Source organism: Dendropsophus ebraccatus, chromosome 4 (genome assembly GCF_027789765.1).
Source record: "Dendropsophus ebraccatus isolate aDenEbr1 chromosome 4, aDenEbr1.pat, whole genome shotgun sequence".
NCBI lineage: Eukaryota > Metazoa > Chordata > Amphibia > Anura > Hylidae > Dendropsophus > Dendropsophus ebraccatus.
The window spans coordinates 707,398-724,152 of NC_091457.1; the positions used below are offsets into that span (position 1 = coordinate 707,398).

The following is a 16,755-nucleotide window of genomic DNA, read 5'->3' on the forward strand; positions in this document are numbered from 1 at the left end:
GTATATTACACCTGTACCTGTCCCATCACCTGTATATTACACCTGTATCCCCACATATACTGTACCTGTCCCATCCCCTGTATATTTCACCTGTATCCCCACATATACTGTACCTGTCCCATCACCTGTATATTACACCTGTATCCCCACATATACTGTACCTGTCCTATTACCTGTATATTACACCTGTATCCCCACATATACTGTACCTGTCCCATCACCTGTATATTACACCTGTATCCCCACATATACTGTACCTGTCCTATTACCTGTATATTACACCTGTATCCCCACATATACGGTACCTGTCCCATCACCTGTATATTACACCTGTATCCCCACATATACTGTACCTGTCCTATTACCTGTATATTACACCTGTATCCCCACATATACGGTACCTGTCCCATCACCTGTATATTACACCTGTATCCCCACATATACAGTACCTGTCCCATCACCTGTATATTACACCTGTACCTGTCCCATCCCCTGTATATTACACCTGTATCCCCACATATACAGTACCTGTCCCATCACCTGTATATTACACCTGTATCCCCACATATACAGTACCTGTCCCATTACCTGTATATTACACCTGTATCCCCACATATCCTGTACCTGTCACATCACCTGTATATTACACCTGTATCTCCACATATACTGTACCTTTCCCATCACCTGTATCCCCACGTATACAGTACCGGTCCCATCACCTGTATATTACACCTGTATCCCCACATATACTGTACCTGTCCCATCACCTGTATATTACACCTGTATATTACACCTGTACCTGTCCTATTACCTGTATATTACACCTGTATCCCCACATATACGGTACCTGTCCCATCACCTGTATATTACATCTGTATACCCACAAATACTGTACCTGTCCTATCACCTGTAAATTACACCTGTACCTGTCCCATCCCCTGTATATTACACCTGTATCCCCACATATACTGTACCTGTCCCATCCCCTGTATATTACACTTGTATCCCCACATATACTGTACCTGTCCCATCCCCTGTATATTACACCTGTACCTGTCCCATCACCTGTATATTACACTTGTATCCCCACATATACTGTACCTGTTCCATCACCTGTATATTACACCTGTATCCCCATATACTGTACCTGTCCTATTACCTGTATATTACACCTGTACCTGTCCCATCCCCTGTATATTACACCTGTATCCCCACATAAACAGTACCTGTCCCATCCCCTATTTATTACACCTGTATCCCCACATATACGGTACCTGTCCCATCACCTGTATATTACACCTGTATCCCCACATATACAGTACCTGTCCCATCACCTGTATATTACACCTGTACCTGTCCCATCCCCTGTATATTACACCTGTATCCCCACATATACTGTACCTGTCCCATCCCCTGTATATTACACCTGTACCTGTCCCATCCCCTGTATATTACACCTGTACCTGTCCCATCACCTGTATATTACACCTGTATCCCCACATATACTGTACCTGTCCTATTACCTGTATATTACACCTGTATCCCCACATATACTGTACCTGTCCCATCCCCTGTATATTACACCTGTACCTGTCCCATCTCCTGTATATTACACCTGTACCTGTCCCATCCCCTGTATATTATAGCTGTATCCCCACATATACAGTACCTGTCCCATCACCTGTATATTACACCTGTACCTGTCCCATCCCCTGTATATTACACCTGTACCTGTCCCATCACCTGTATATTACACCTGTATCCCCACATATACTGTACCTGTCCTATTACCTGTATATTACACCTGTATCCCCACATATACTGTACCTGTCCCATCCCCTGTATATTACACCTGTACCTGTCCCATCTCCTGTATATTACACCTGTACCTGTCCCATCCCCTGTATATTACACCTGTATCCCCACATATACAGTACCTGTCCCATCACCTGTATATTACACCTGTATCCCCACATATACAGTACCTGTCCCATCACCTGTATATTACACATGTACCTGTCCCATCCCCTGTATATTACACCTGTACTTGTCCTATCACCTATATATTACACCTTTATCCCCACATATACTGTACCTGTCCTATCACCTGTAAATTACACCTGTACTTGTCCCATCACCTGTATATTACACCTGTATCCCCACATATACTGTACCTGTCCCATCCCCTGTATATTACACCTGTATCCCCACATATACTGTACCTGTCCCATCCCCTGTATATTACACCTGTATCCCCACATATCCTGTACCTGTCCTATTACCTGTATAGTACACCTGTACCTGTCACATCACCTGTATATTACACCTGTATCTCCACATATACTGTACCTTTCCCATCACCTGTATCCCCACATATACAGTACCTGTCCCATCACCTGTATATTACACCTGTATCCCCACATATACTGTACCTGTCCCATCCCCTGTATATTACACCTGTATCCCCACATATACTGTACCTGTCCCATCCCCTGTATATTACACCTGTACCTGTCCCATCCCCTGTATATTACACCTGTACTTGTCCTATCACCTGTATATTACACCTGTATCCCCACATATACTGTACCTGTCCCATCACCTGTATATTACACCTGTATATTACACCTGTACTTGTCCTATCACCTGTATATTACACCTGTATCCCCACATATACTGTACCTGTCCCATCCCCTGTATATTACACCTGTATCCCATCCCCTGTATATTACACCTGTACCTGTCCCATCCCCTGTATATTACACCTGTATCCCCACATATACTGTACCTGTCCCATCCCCTGTATATTACACCTGTACCTGTCCCATCCCCTGTATATTACACCTGTATCCCCACATATACTGTACCTGTCCCATCCCCTGTATATTACACCTGTACCTGTCCCATCCCCTGTATATTACACCTGTACCTGTCCCATCTCCTGTATATTACACCTGTATCCCCACATATACTGTACCTGTCCCATCCCCTGTATATTGCACCTGTATCCCCACATATACTGTACCTGTCCCATCCCCTGTATATTACACCTGTACCTGTCCCATCCCCTGTATATTACACCTGTATCCCCACATATACTGTACCTGTCCCATCCCCTGTATATTGCACCTGTATCCCCACATATACTGTACCTGTCCCATCCCCTGTATATTACACCTGTACCTGTCCCATCCCCTGTATATTACACCTGTATCCCCACATATACTGTACCTGTCCCATCCCCTGTATATTACACCTGTACCTGTCCCATCCCCTGTATATTACACCTGTACCTGTCCCATCCCCTGTATATTACACCTGTACCTGTCCCATTCCCTGTATATTACACCTGTACCTGTCCCATCCCCTGTATATTATAGCTGTATCCCCACATATAAAGTACCTGTCCCATCCCCTGTATATTACACCTGTACCTGCCCCATCCCCTGTATATTACACCTGTACCTGTCCCATCCCCTGTATATTACAGCTGTATCCCCACATATACAGTACCTGTCCCATCCCCTGTATATTACACCTGTACCTGTCCCATCCCCTGTATATTACACCTGTACCTGTCCAATCCCCTGTATATTACACCTGTACCTGTCCCATCCCCTGTATATTACACCTGTACCTGTCCCATCCCCTGTATATTACACCTGTATCCCCACATATTCTGTACCTGTCCCATTACCTGTATTTTACACCTGTACCTGTCCCATCCCCTGTATATTTCACCTGTACCTGTCCCATCCCCTGTATATTACACCTGTATCCCCACATATACTGTACCTGTCCCATCCCCTGTATTTTACACCTGTACCTGTCCCATCCCCTGTATATTACACCTGTATCCCCACATATACTGTACCTGTCCCATCCCCTGTATATTACACCTGTACCTGTCCCATCTCCTGTATATTACACCTGTACCTGTCCCATCCCCTGTATATTTCACCTGTACTTGTCCTATCACCTGTATATTACACCTGTATCCCCACATATACTGTACCTGTCCCATCCCCTGTATATTACACCTGTATCCCCACATATACTGTACCTGTCCCATCACCTGTATATTATACCTGTATCCCCACATATACTGTACCGGTCCTATCACCTGTATATTACACCTGTATCCCCACATATACAGTACCTGTCCCATCACCTGTATATTACACATGTACCTGTCCCATCCCCTGTATATTACACCTCTACCTGTCCCATCCCCTGTATATTACACCTGTATCCCCACATATACTGTACCTGTCCCATCCCCTGTATATTACACCTGTTCCTGTCCCATCCCCTGTATATTACACCTGTACCTGTCCCATCCCCTGTATATTACACCTGTACCTGTCCCATCCCCTGTATATTACACCTGTACCTGTCCCATCCCCTGTATATTACACCTGTACTTGTCCTATCACCTGTATATTACACCTGTATCCCAACATATACTGTACCTGTCCCATCCCCTGTATATTACACCTGTATCCCCACATATACTGTACCTGTCCCATCCCCTGTATATTACACCTGTATCCCCACATATACTGTACCTGTCCCATCCCCTGTATATTACACCTGTATCCCCACATATACTGTACCGGTCCTATCACCTGTATATTACACCTGTACCTGTCCCATCCCCTGTATATTACACTTGTATCCCCACATATACTGTACCTGTCCCATCCCCTGTATATTACACCTGTACCTGTCCCATCCCCTGTATATTACACCTGTACCTGTCCACATATACAGTACCCGTCCTACCACACTGCAGGTGAGGATGGTGTCACTATAAGGCGGTATGCACACATCTATACGTCTCCTTACCGTGCTGCCTGGGGCGGTGGGATCAGCTTTCTGTAAGATCTGGCGGCCGTTGTTCCTGTAAGGAGAGAACAAGGCTGAGTCTGTTCCATTGCTGATCATGCAGAACATTCTAGGTGCACGCAGCAGCAGTCGCTCTGTGAGTGGGGGGCTCGGTGCGACCAGCCTCAGGGCGTCCCGCAGCCCATCCACCATGACTGCCCTCTAGTAGCCGCACTCATCTCAGAGGCAACATGCATCCAGGAGAGGAGAGGATCACACATCCAGGAGAGGAGAGGATCACACAGCCAGGAGAGGAGAGGATCACACAGCCAGGAGAGGAGAGGATCACACAGCCAGGAGAGGAGAGGATCACACAGCCAGGAGAGGATCACACATCCAGGAGAGGAGAGGATCACACATCCAGGAGAGGAGAGGATCACACAGCCAGGAGAGGAGAGGATCACACAGCCAGGAGAGGAGAGGATCACACAGCCATCATAGGAGAGGATCACACAGCCATCAGAGGAGAGGATCACACAGCCAGGAGAGGAGAGGATCACACAGCCAGGAGAGGAGAGGATCACACAGCCAGGAGAGGAGAGAATCACACAGCCAAGAGAGGAGAGGATCACACATCCAGGAGAGGAGAGGATCACACAGCCAGGAGAGGAGAAGAGAGGATCACACATCCAGGAGAGGAGAGGATCACACATCCAGGAGAGGAGAGGATCACACATCCAGGAGAGGAGAGGATCACACAGCCAGGAGAGGAGAGGATCACACAGCCAGGAGAGGAGAGGATCACACAGCCAGGAGAGGAGAGGATCACACAGCCAGGAGAGGAGAGGATCACACAGCCAGGAGAGGAGAGGATCACACAGCCAGGAGAGGAGAGGATCACACAGCCAGGAGAGGAGAGGATCACACAGCCAGGAGAGGAGAGGATCACACAGCCAGGAGAGGAGAGGATCACACAGCCAGGAGAGGAGAGGATCACACAGTCAGGAGAGGAGAGGATCACACAGCCAGGAGAAGAGAGGATCACACAGCCAGGAGAGGAGAGGATCACACAGCCAGGAGAGGAGAGGATCACACAGCCAGGAGAGGAGAGGATCACACAGCCAGGAGAGGAGAGGATCACACAGCCAGGAGAGGAGAGGATCACACAGCCAGGAGAGGAGAGGATCACACATCCAGGAGAGGAGAGGATCACACATCCAGGAGAGGAGAGGATCACACAGTGATATCTCTGAGTACAGATAATGTAGTAGTCACCTGCAGTCCTATGTAAAAGCACAGATAACAGTGATATCTCTGAGTACAGATAACGTAGTAGTCACCTGCAGTCCTATGTAACACCACATAACACAGTGATATCTCTGAGTACAGATAATGTAGTAGCTGTCACCTGCAGTCCTATGTAACAGCACAGATAACACAGTGATATCTCTGAGTACAGATAATGTAGTAGTCACCTGCAGTCCTATGTAACACCACAGATAACAGTGATATCTCTGAGTACAGATAATGTAGTAGATGTCACCTGCAGTCCTATGTAAGAGCACAGATAACACAGTGATATCTCTGAGTACAGATAATGTAGTAGCTGTCATCTGCAGTCCTATGTAACAGCACAAATAACACAGTGATATCTCTGAGTACAGATAACGTAGTAGTCACCTGCAGTCCTATGTAACAGCACAGATAACACAGTGATATCTCTGAGTACAGATAATGTAGTAGCTGTCACCTGCAGTCCTATGTAAGAGCACATATAACACAGTGATATCTCTGAGTACAGATAACGTAGTAGTCACCTGCAGTCCTATGTAACACCACATAACACAGTGATATCTCTGAGTACAGATAATGTAGTAGTCACCTGCAGTCCTATGTAACAGCACAGATAACACAGTGATATCTCTGAGTACAGATAACGTAGTAGTCACCTGCAGTCCTATGTAACACCACAGATAACACAGTGATATCTCTGAGGACAGATAATGTAGTAGATGTCACCTGCAGTCCTATGTAACACCACAGATAACACAGTGATATCTCTGAGTACAGATAACGTAGTAGTCACCTGCAGTCCTATGTAACACCACAGATAACACAGTGATATCTCTGAGTACAGATAACGTAGTAGCTGTCACCTGCAGTCCTATGTAACAGCACAGATAACACAGTGATATCTCTGAGTACAGATAATGTAGTAGATGTCACCTGCAGTCCTATGTAACACCACAGATAACACAGTGATATCTCTGAGTATAGATAATGTAGTAGTCACCTGCAGTCCTATGTAACCCCACAGGTAACACAGTGATATCTCTGAGTACAGATAATGTAGTAGTCACCTGCAGTCCTATGTAACAGCACAGATAACACAGTGATATCTCAGAGTACAGATAATGTAGTAGATGTCACCTGCAGTCCTATGTAAGACTCACCTGTTGGAGGGGGCTCCGGATGAAGACTGAGGGTCTGGAGTTAATACGGAAGTAAAACCTAAAGTAGACAGCAAGGGGTAGAGATGGTGGTGAGTGAGAAGAGATGGCGGGATGGGGAGGAGGAGGATTGGGCACATGGGGTCCCCCTCACCTGTCCTGGCCCAGGTAGACGTCAGCAGAGAGATCAGCAGCAGAGCGCGCCCCATCACTCCTGTGGAGATGTGTGAAGCACGAGGGGACGGGGCTCTCACAGGAGACAGCTTCTCATCCTGAGCAGGTGGGACACTGGCCTCTCCGCCACTGCGATCACCTTACACCAATCTTCTTGTGTTACTGGTCCAGCCCCACCGGAGGAGGAGGAGGAGGGGGAGGGGGAGGAGGGGGTCTCCACAGCAAAGACCATTCTCCCAGCACATCAGTGTGTGATCACAGACCGAGTGTGTAGTCACAATCCATGTGTTATCAGTAAAAGTGAGTGTATAGTCACAATCCCGGCACATCACAATAACTGTCTGATCAATAACCGAGTGTGTAGTCACAATCCCGCCACATTACAATCACTGCGTCTGATCAATAACCGAGTGTGTAGTCACAATCCCGGGACATTACAATCACTGTGTCTGATCAATAACCGAGTGTGTAGTCACAATCCTGGGACATTACAATCACTGTGTCTGATCAATAACCGAGTGTGTAGTCACAATCCCGGGACATTACAATCACTGTGTCTGATCAATAACCGAGTGTGTAGTCACAATCCTGGGACATTACAATCACTGTGTCTGATCAATAACCGAGTGTGTAGTCACAATCCCGCCACATTACAATCACTGTGTCTGATCAATAACCGAGTGTGTAGTCACAATCCCAGCACATTACAATCACTGCGTCTGATCAATAACCGAGTGTGTAGTCACAATCCTGGGACATTACAATCACTGTGTCTGATCAATAACCGAGTGTGTAGTCACAATCCTGGGACATTACAATCACTGTGTCTGATCAATAACCGAGTGTGTAGTCACAATCCTGGGACATTACAATCACTGTGTCTGATCAATAACCAAGTGTGTAGTCACAATCCCGGCACATTACAATCACTGTGTCTGATTAATTACCAAGTGTGTAGTCACAATCCCAGCACATCACAATCACTGTGTCTGATCAATAACCGAGTGTGTAGTCACAATCCCAGCACATCACAATCACTGTGTCTGATCAATAACCGAGTGTGTAGTCACAATCCTGGGACATTACAATCACTGTGTCTGATCAATAACCGAGTGTGTAGTCACAATCCTGGGACATTACAATCACTGTGTCTGATCAATAACCGAGTGTGTAGTCACAATCGCAGCACATCACAATCACTGTGTCTGATCAATAACCGAGTGTGTAGTCACAATCCCAGCACATTACAATCACTGCGTCTGATCAATAACCGAGTGTGTAGTCACAATCCTGGGACATTACAATCACTGTGTCTGATTAATAACCAAGTGTGTAGTCACAATCCATGTGTGATCACTAACCGCTGTATATGATCAATAACAGTGTGTAGTCACAATTCATGTATGATCACTAACCGCTGTGTATCATCAATAACCGAGTGTGTAGTCACAATCGCAGCATATCACAATCACCGTGTCTGATCAATAACCGAGTGTGTAGTCACAATCGCAGCACATAACAATCACTGTGTCTGATCAATAACCGAGTGTGTAGTCACAATCCTGGGACATTACAATCACTGTGTCTGATCAATAACCGAGTGTGTAGTCACAATCCCGGCACATTACAATCACTGCGTCTGATCAATAACCGAGTGTGTAGTCACAATCCTGGGACATTACAATCACTGTGTCTGATTAATAACCAAGTGTGTAGTCACAATCCATGTGTGATCACTAACCGCTGTATATGATCAATAACAGTGTGTAGTCACAATCCATGTATGATCACTAACCGCTGTGTATCATCAATAACCGAGTGTGTAGTCACAATCGCAGCATATCACAATCACCGTGTCTGATCAATAACCGAGTGTGTAGTTACAATCCTGGGACATTACAACCACTGTGTCTGATCAATAACCAAGTGTGTAGTCACAATCGCAGCACATAACAACTGTGTCTGATCAATAACCGAGTGTGTAGTCACAATCGCAGCACATCACAATCACTGTGTATGAACAATAACCGAGTGTGTAGTCACAATCGCAGCATATCACAATCACCGTGTCTGATCAATAACCGAGTGTGTAGTCACAATCGCAGCACATAACAATCACTGTGTCTGATCAATAACCGAGTGTGTAGTCACAATCCTGGGACATTACAACCACTGTGTCTTATCAATAACCGAGTGTGTAGTCACAATCGCAGCACATCACAATCACTGTGTATGAACAATAACCGAGTGTGTAGTCACAATCGCAGCACATCACAATCACTGTGTATGAACAATAACCGAGTGTGTAGTCACAATCGCAGCACATTACAATCCCTTTTTATTGCAATGAATGAAGCTTGAGCAGGTTCCTCTTGTATACAGCTGCTGGTTGTTGTGCAGAGGAGTGTGAGCGGGTGTTTCTTGCACACCCCTGTAATGTAATGCCGGCCGTTACCATTGCACTTTTAGCTAAGTGTGTACAGCGCTCTTCCAATGTTTCTAGGGACTTTATGGATTTGTCTGGTCACATGATCATATTGCTGACTCTGCGGAGTTACATGCTGCTTTATACCAGGACCCTGACATCATAAGGCACACAACAACCTTATACCCAGTGAGTGGGGGTCCGTGGTGCTCCGGTGGGGAGGCAGTGACACCTGATGTGCTGTATACACACAGTGATACACAAGAGCGATGGTGCAGAGCCTGGAGCTCCATCCACCTGCATAGCATGGGGTGCGGAGCCCTATCAGGGGTCAGAGGTCACACATCTGCTGGAAACAATACATGACAGAAAGACGCCTGTCTTGTGTACAAAAGTTGTAGAGAGGCTTACACCCCTCCCCCGTTATCCTCTCTATCATATACCACTGTCCTCTAATGTACTGTACCACTGTCCTCTCTAATGTACTGTACCACTGTCCTCTCTAATGTACTGTACCACTGTCCTCTAATGTACTGTACCACTGTCCTCTCTAATGTACTGTACCACTGTACTCTAATGTACTGTACCACTGTCCTCTCTAATGTCCTGTACCACTGTCCTCTCTAATGTACTGTACCACTGTCCTCTCTAATGTACTGTACCACTGTCCTCTCTAATGTACTGTACCACTGTCCTCTCTAATGTACTGTACCACTGTCCTCTAATGTACTGTACCATTGTCCTCTCTAATGTACTGTACCACTGTCCTCTAATGTACTGTACCACTGTCCTCTCTAATGTACTGTACCACTGTCCTCTCATGTACCGTACCACTGTCCTCTCTAATGTACTGTACCACTGCCCTCTCTAATGTACTGTACCACTGTCCTCTAATGTACTGTACCACTGTCCTCTCTAATGTACTGTACCACTGTCCTCTCTAATGTACTGTACCACTGTCCTCTAATGTACTGTACCACTGTCCTCTAATGTACTGTACCACTGTCCTCTCTAATGTACTGTACCACTGTCCCCTCTAATGTACTGTACCACTGTCCCCTCTAATGTACTGTACCACTGTCCTCTCTAATGTACTGTACCACTGTCCCCTCTCATGTACTGTACCACTGTCCTCTCTAATGTACTGTACCACTGTCCTATAATGTACTGTACCACTGTCCTCTAATGTACTGTACCACTGTCCTCTCTAATGTACTGTACCACTGTCCTCTAATGTACTGTACCACTGTCCTCTAATGTACTGTACCACTGTCCCTCTAATGTACTGTACCACTGTCCCCTCTAATGTACTGTACCACTGTCCTCTCTAATGTACTGTACCACTGTCCTCTAATGTACTGTACCACTGTCCTCTCTAATGTACTGTACCACTGTCCCCTCTAATGTACTGTACCACTGTCCCCTCTAATGTACTGTACCACTGTCCTCTCTAATGTACTGTACCACTGTCCCCTCTCATGTACTGTACCACTGTCCTCTCTAATGTACTGTACCACTGTCCTATAATGTACTGTACCACTGTCCTCTAATGTACTGTACCACTGTCCTCTCTAATGTACTGTACCACTGTCCTCTAATGTACTGTACCACTGTCCTCTCATGTACCGTACCACTGTCCTCTAATGTACTGTACCACTGTCCTCTCTAATGTACTGTACCGCTGTCCTCTCTAATGTACTGTACCACTGTCCCTCTAATGTACTGTACCACTGTCCTCTAATGTACTGTACCACTGTCCCCTCTAATGTACTGTACCACTGTCCTCTCTAATGTACTGTACCACTGTCCTCTCTAATGTACTGTACCACTGTCCTCTCTAATGTACTGTACCACTGTCCCCTCTAATGTACTGTACCACTGTCCTCTAATGTACTGTACCACTGTCCCCTCCAGAGATGAGAGTTGCTTTGTTTGTAGCTGCATTCTGCTCATCAGGCGGTGGGCTTTGAAGTATGTGCCGCTCCTACTAGGCTGTTGGGAAAAGATGGATCTAGTCTTGAGAAACTGGGAGAAGTGACACATAGTGCTGGTGGTGGTGAGGTCCCCGGGGCACAGACTGCTGCTGGTGGTGGTGAGGTCCTCAGGGGAACAGAGCACGGGTGGTGGTGTGGTCCTCAGGGCACAAAGCGCTGGTGGTGAGGTCCCCAGGGCACAAACTGCTGGTGGTAGTGGTGAGGTCCTCGGGGCACAGTGCTCTGGTGGTGGTGTGGTCCTGGGGGCACAGAGCGCTGGTGGTGGTGAGGTCCTCTAGGCACAGAGCGCTGGTGAGGTCCTCGGGGCACAGAGCCCTGGTGATGGTGGTGAGGTTCTCGGGGCACAGAGCCCTGGTGGTGGTGGTGGGGTTCTCGGGACATAGAGCGCTGGTGGTGGTGGTGAGGTCCCCGGGGCATAGAGCGCTGGTGGTGAGGTCTCCGGGGCACAGAGCACTGTTGGTGGTGGTGGGGAGGTCCTCGGGGCACAGAGCACTGTTGGTTGTGGTGGTGAGGTCCCCGGGCACAGAGCACTGGTGGTGGTGGTGGTGGTGGTGAGGTCCCTGGGGCACAGAGCACTGGTGGTGGTGGTGGTGAGGTCCCCAGGCACAGAGCACTGGTGGTGGTGGTGAGGTCCCCAGGCACAGAGCACTGGTGGTGGTGAGGTCCCCGGAGCACAGAGCACTGGTGGTGGTGGTGAGGTCCCCGGAGCACAGAGCACTGGTAGTGGTGGTGAGGTCCCCGGAGCACAGAGCACTGGTAGTGGTGGTGAGGTCCCCGGAGCACAGAGCACTGGTAGTGGTGGTGAGGTCCCCAGGCACAGAGCACTGGTGGTGGTGGTGAGGTCCCCGGAGCACAGAGCACTGATAGTGGTGGTGAGGTCCCCGGAGCACAGAGCACTGGTGGTGGTGAGGTCCCCGGAGCACAGAGCACTGGTAGTGGTGGTGAGGTCCCCGGAGCACATAGCACTGGTAGTGGTGGTGAGGTCCCCGGAGCACAGAGCACTGGTAGTGGTGGTGAGGTCCCCGGAGCACAGAGCACTGATAGTGGTGGTGAGGTCCCAGGGCACAGAGCACTGGTGGTGGTGGTGAGGTCCCCGGGGCACAGAGCACTGGTGGTGGTGGTGAGGTCCCCGGGGCACAGAGCACTGGTGGTGGTGGTGAGGTCCCCGGGGCACAGAGCACTGGTGGTGGTGAGGTTCCTGGGGCACAGAGCACTGGTGGTGGTGAGGTCCCCGGGGCACAGAGCACTGGTGGTGGTGAGGTCCCTGGGGCACAGAGCACTGGTAGTGGTGGTGAGGTCCCCGGGCACAGAGCACTGGTGGTGGTGAGGTCCCCGGGCACAGAGCACTGGTGGTGGTGAGGTCCCCGGAGCACAGAGCACTGGTGGTGGTGAGGTCCCCGGGCACAGAGCACTGGTGGTGGTGGTGGTGAGGTCCCCGGAGCACAGAGCACTGGTGGTGGTGAGGTCCCCGGGCACAGAGCACTGGTGGTGGTGAGGTCCCCGGGCACAGAGCACTGGTGGTGGTGGTGAGGTCCCCGGGGCACAGAGCACTGGTGGTGGTGGTGAGGTCCCCGGGGCACAGAGCACTGGTGGTGGTGAGGTCCCCGGGCACAGAGCACTGGTGGTGGTGGTGGTGAGGTCCCCGGAGCACAGAGCACTGGTGGTGGTGAGGTCCCCGGGCACAGAGCACTGGTGGTGGTGAGGTCCCCGGGCACAGAGCACTGGTGGTGGTGGTGAGGTCCCCGGGGCACAGAGCACTGGTGGTGGTGGTGAGGTCCCCGGGGCACAGAGCACTGGTGGTGGTGAGGTCCCCGGGGCACAGAGCACTGGTGGTGGTGGTGAGGTCCCCAGGGCACAGAGCACTGGTGGTGGTGGTGAGGTCCCCAGGGCACAGAGCACTGGTGGTGGTGGTGAGGTAACTTTTTCTTGTATGCTGCCTCCGGTCACAGGAGTGATTGGCAGGGCTAAGAGCCAACAGCTCCTTACTCTGTCAGTCAGAGCCTGGCATTCACCGCCGCTCATCAGGAGGTGAATAGTAACCAGGAGAACGCGTTTGTTACAGGGGACGGATCGGTGCTGCGGGTGTAGCTACATATGGCACAGCGTAGGCTTATACCGGGCTGTCTGGGATAACTACTTAGTGTGCACAGGGACCAGGGAGGACACTCAGCCAGGTGATAGCAGCTGGCAGGGTGAGGAGACGGTTGCTCTTCACTCTGTCAATCAGAACCCTGCAATGACCGGATCTCAGAAGCTTTGAGGCCATATCCAGCATCTGGGAACTCCCGCCGGGTGCTGCACGCTATGTCAGCTCAGGGGCCCGGGGCCCCCAATGTGATGTGCCCCAAAGCAGCTGCTACGGCGGTAGTTCCGCCCCTGGTAACACACACAATAATATATACACACACACACACACAGTAATACACACACACACAGTAATACACACACACACACACACAGTAATATATATATATGTACACAAAGTAATACATACACACAGAAATATATATGTACACATACACAGTGATACACAGTAATACATACACACACAGTAATATATATATGTACACACAGTAATACATACACACAGTAATTCATACACACACAGTAATATATATATGTACACACAGTAATACATACACACAGTAATATATATATGTACACACAGTAAAACATACACACAGTAATACATATGTACACACAGTAATACATACACACAGTAATATATATGTACACACAGTAATACATACACACAGTAATATATATGTACACACAGTAATACATACACACAGTAATATATATGTACACACAGTAATACATACACACAGTAATACATATGTACACACAGTAATACATATGTACACACAGTAATACATATGTACACACAGTAATACATACACACAGTAATACATACACACAGTAATACATACACACAGTAATACATACACACAGTAATACATATGTACACACAGTAATACATACACACAGTAATATATATATGTACACACAGTAATACATACACACAGTAATACATATGTACACACAGTAATATATATATGTACACACAGTAATACATACACACAGTAATTCATACACACACAGTAATATATATATGTACACAAAGTAATACATACACACAGTAATACATATGTACACACAGTAATACATACACACAGTAATATATATATGTACACACAGTAATACATACACACAGTAATATATATATGTACACACAGTAATACATACACACAGTAATACATATGTACACACAGTAATACATACACACAGTAATACATATGTACACACAGTAATACATATGTACACACAGTAATACATACACACAGTAATACATATGTACACACAGTAATACATACACACAGTAATATATATATGTACACACAGTAATACATACACACAGTAATACATATGTACACACAGTAATACATATGTACACACAGTAATACATACACACAGTAATACATACACACAGTAATACATATGTACACACAGTAATACATACACACAGTAAAATGTGGGGGGACTAAAAGATCCCCCTCTAGTTGTTGATCTGGCAGATATCAAGGTAAATGATGGCGTTGTGTTTTTGTTACATTTTTGTTACTAGAACGATCTAGGAATATAAAATAGATTTATATAAAGTTCAGCCGAAATCCTGAGAGAGGGACTTTCTGGTTGGAGGTGTAGCTGCCGTCATCGGGACCTGGGCAGGAGCAGATAATGGCAGCACTATGGCGCCTCTTCCTACACTGAGATGGCGGAGAGCTACACCGCCATATCTACAGGCTGCGGCAGCTACGGCAGAGAGCTACAATATCACCGACACCAGAACATACACACACACACACAACTCTCACTGACACCAGAACATACATACACACACACACACAACTCTCACTGACACCACAACATACACACACACAACTCTCACCGACACCAGAACATACACACACACACAACTCTCACCGACACCAGAACATACACACACACAACTCTCACCGACACCAGAACATACACACAACTCTCACTGACACCAGAACATACACACACACAACTCTCACCGACACCAGAACATACACACACACACAACTCTCACCGACACCAGAACATACACACACACAACTCTCACCGACACCAGAACATACACACACACAACTCTCACCGACACCAGAACATACACACACAACTCTCACTGACACCAGAATATACACACACACACACACAACTCTCACTGACACCAGAACATACACACACACACACAACTCTCACTGACACCAGAATATACACACACAACTCTCACTGACACCAGAATATACACACACAACTCTCACTGACACCAGAACATACACACACACACAACTCTCACCGACACCAGAACATACACACACACACAACTCTCACCGACACCAGAACATACACACACACAACTCTCACCGACACCAGAACATACACACACACAACTCTCACCGACACCAGAACATACACACACACACAACTCTCACCGACACCAGAACATACACACACACAACTCTCACCGACACCAGAACATACACACACACAACTCTCACCGACACCAGAACATACACACACAACTCTCACTGACACCAGAATATACACACACACACAACTCTCACTGACACCAGAACATACACACACACACACAACTCTCACTGACACCAGAATATACACACACAACTCTCACTGACACCAGAATATACACACACAACTCTCACTGACACCAGAACATACACACACACACAACTCTCACCGACACCAGAACATACACACACACACAACTCTCACCGACACCAGAACATACACACACACAACTCTCACCGACACCAGAACATACACACACACAACTCTC

General features: G+C 47.5%; 1 protein-coding gene across 1 annotated transcript in view; it reads right to left on the reverse strand.

Annotated features, from left to right (window-relative positions):
• OTOG (otogelin) overlaps window positions 1-7,509 on the reverse strand; it is a 230,428-nt gene extending 222,919 nt beyond the window's left edge. The window contains exons 1-3 of the mRNA XM_069967756.1: window positions 7,432-7,509; window positions 7,281-7,338; window positions 4,849-4,903 (exon numbers count right to left, since the gene is read on the reverse strand). Coding sequence (XP_069823857.1) covers window positions 4,849-4,903; window positions 7,281-7,338; window positions 7,432-7,486 — 168 coding nt within the window. The 5' untranslated portion in view covers window positions 7,487-7,509. The remainder of the gene's footprint in view (window positions 1-4,848; window positions 4,904-7,280; window positions 7,339-7,431) is intronic.
• Window positions 7,510-16,755: the final 9,246 nt, after the last annotated feature.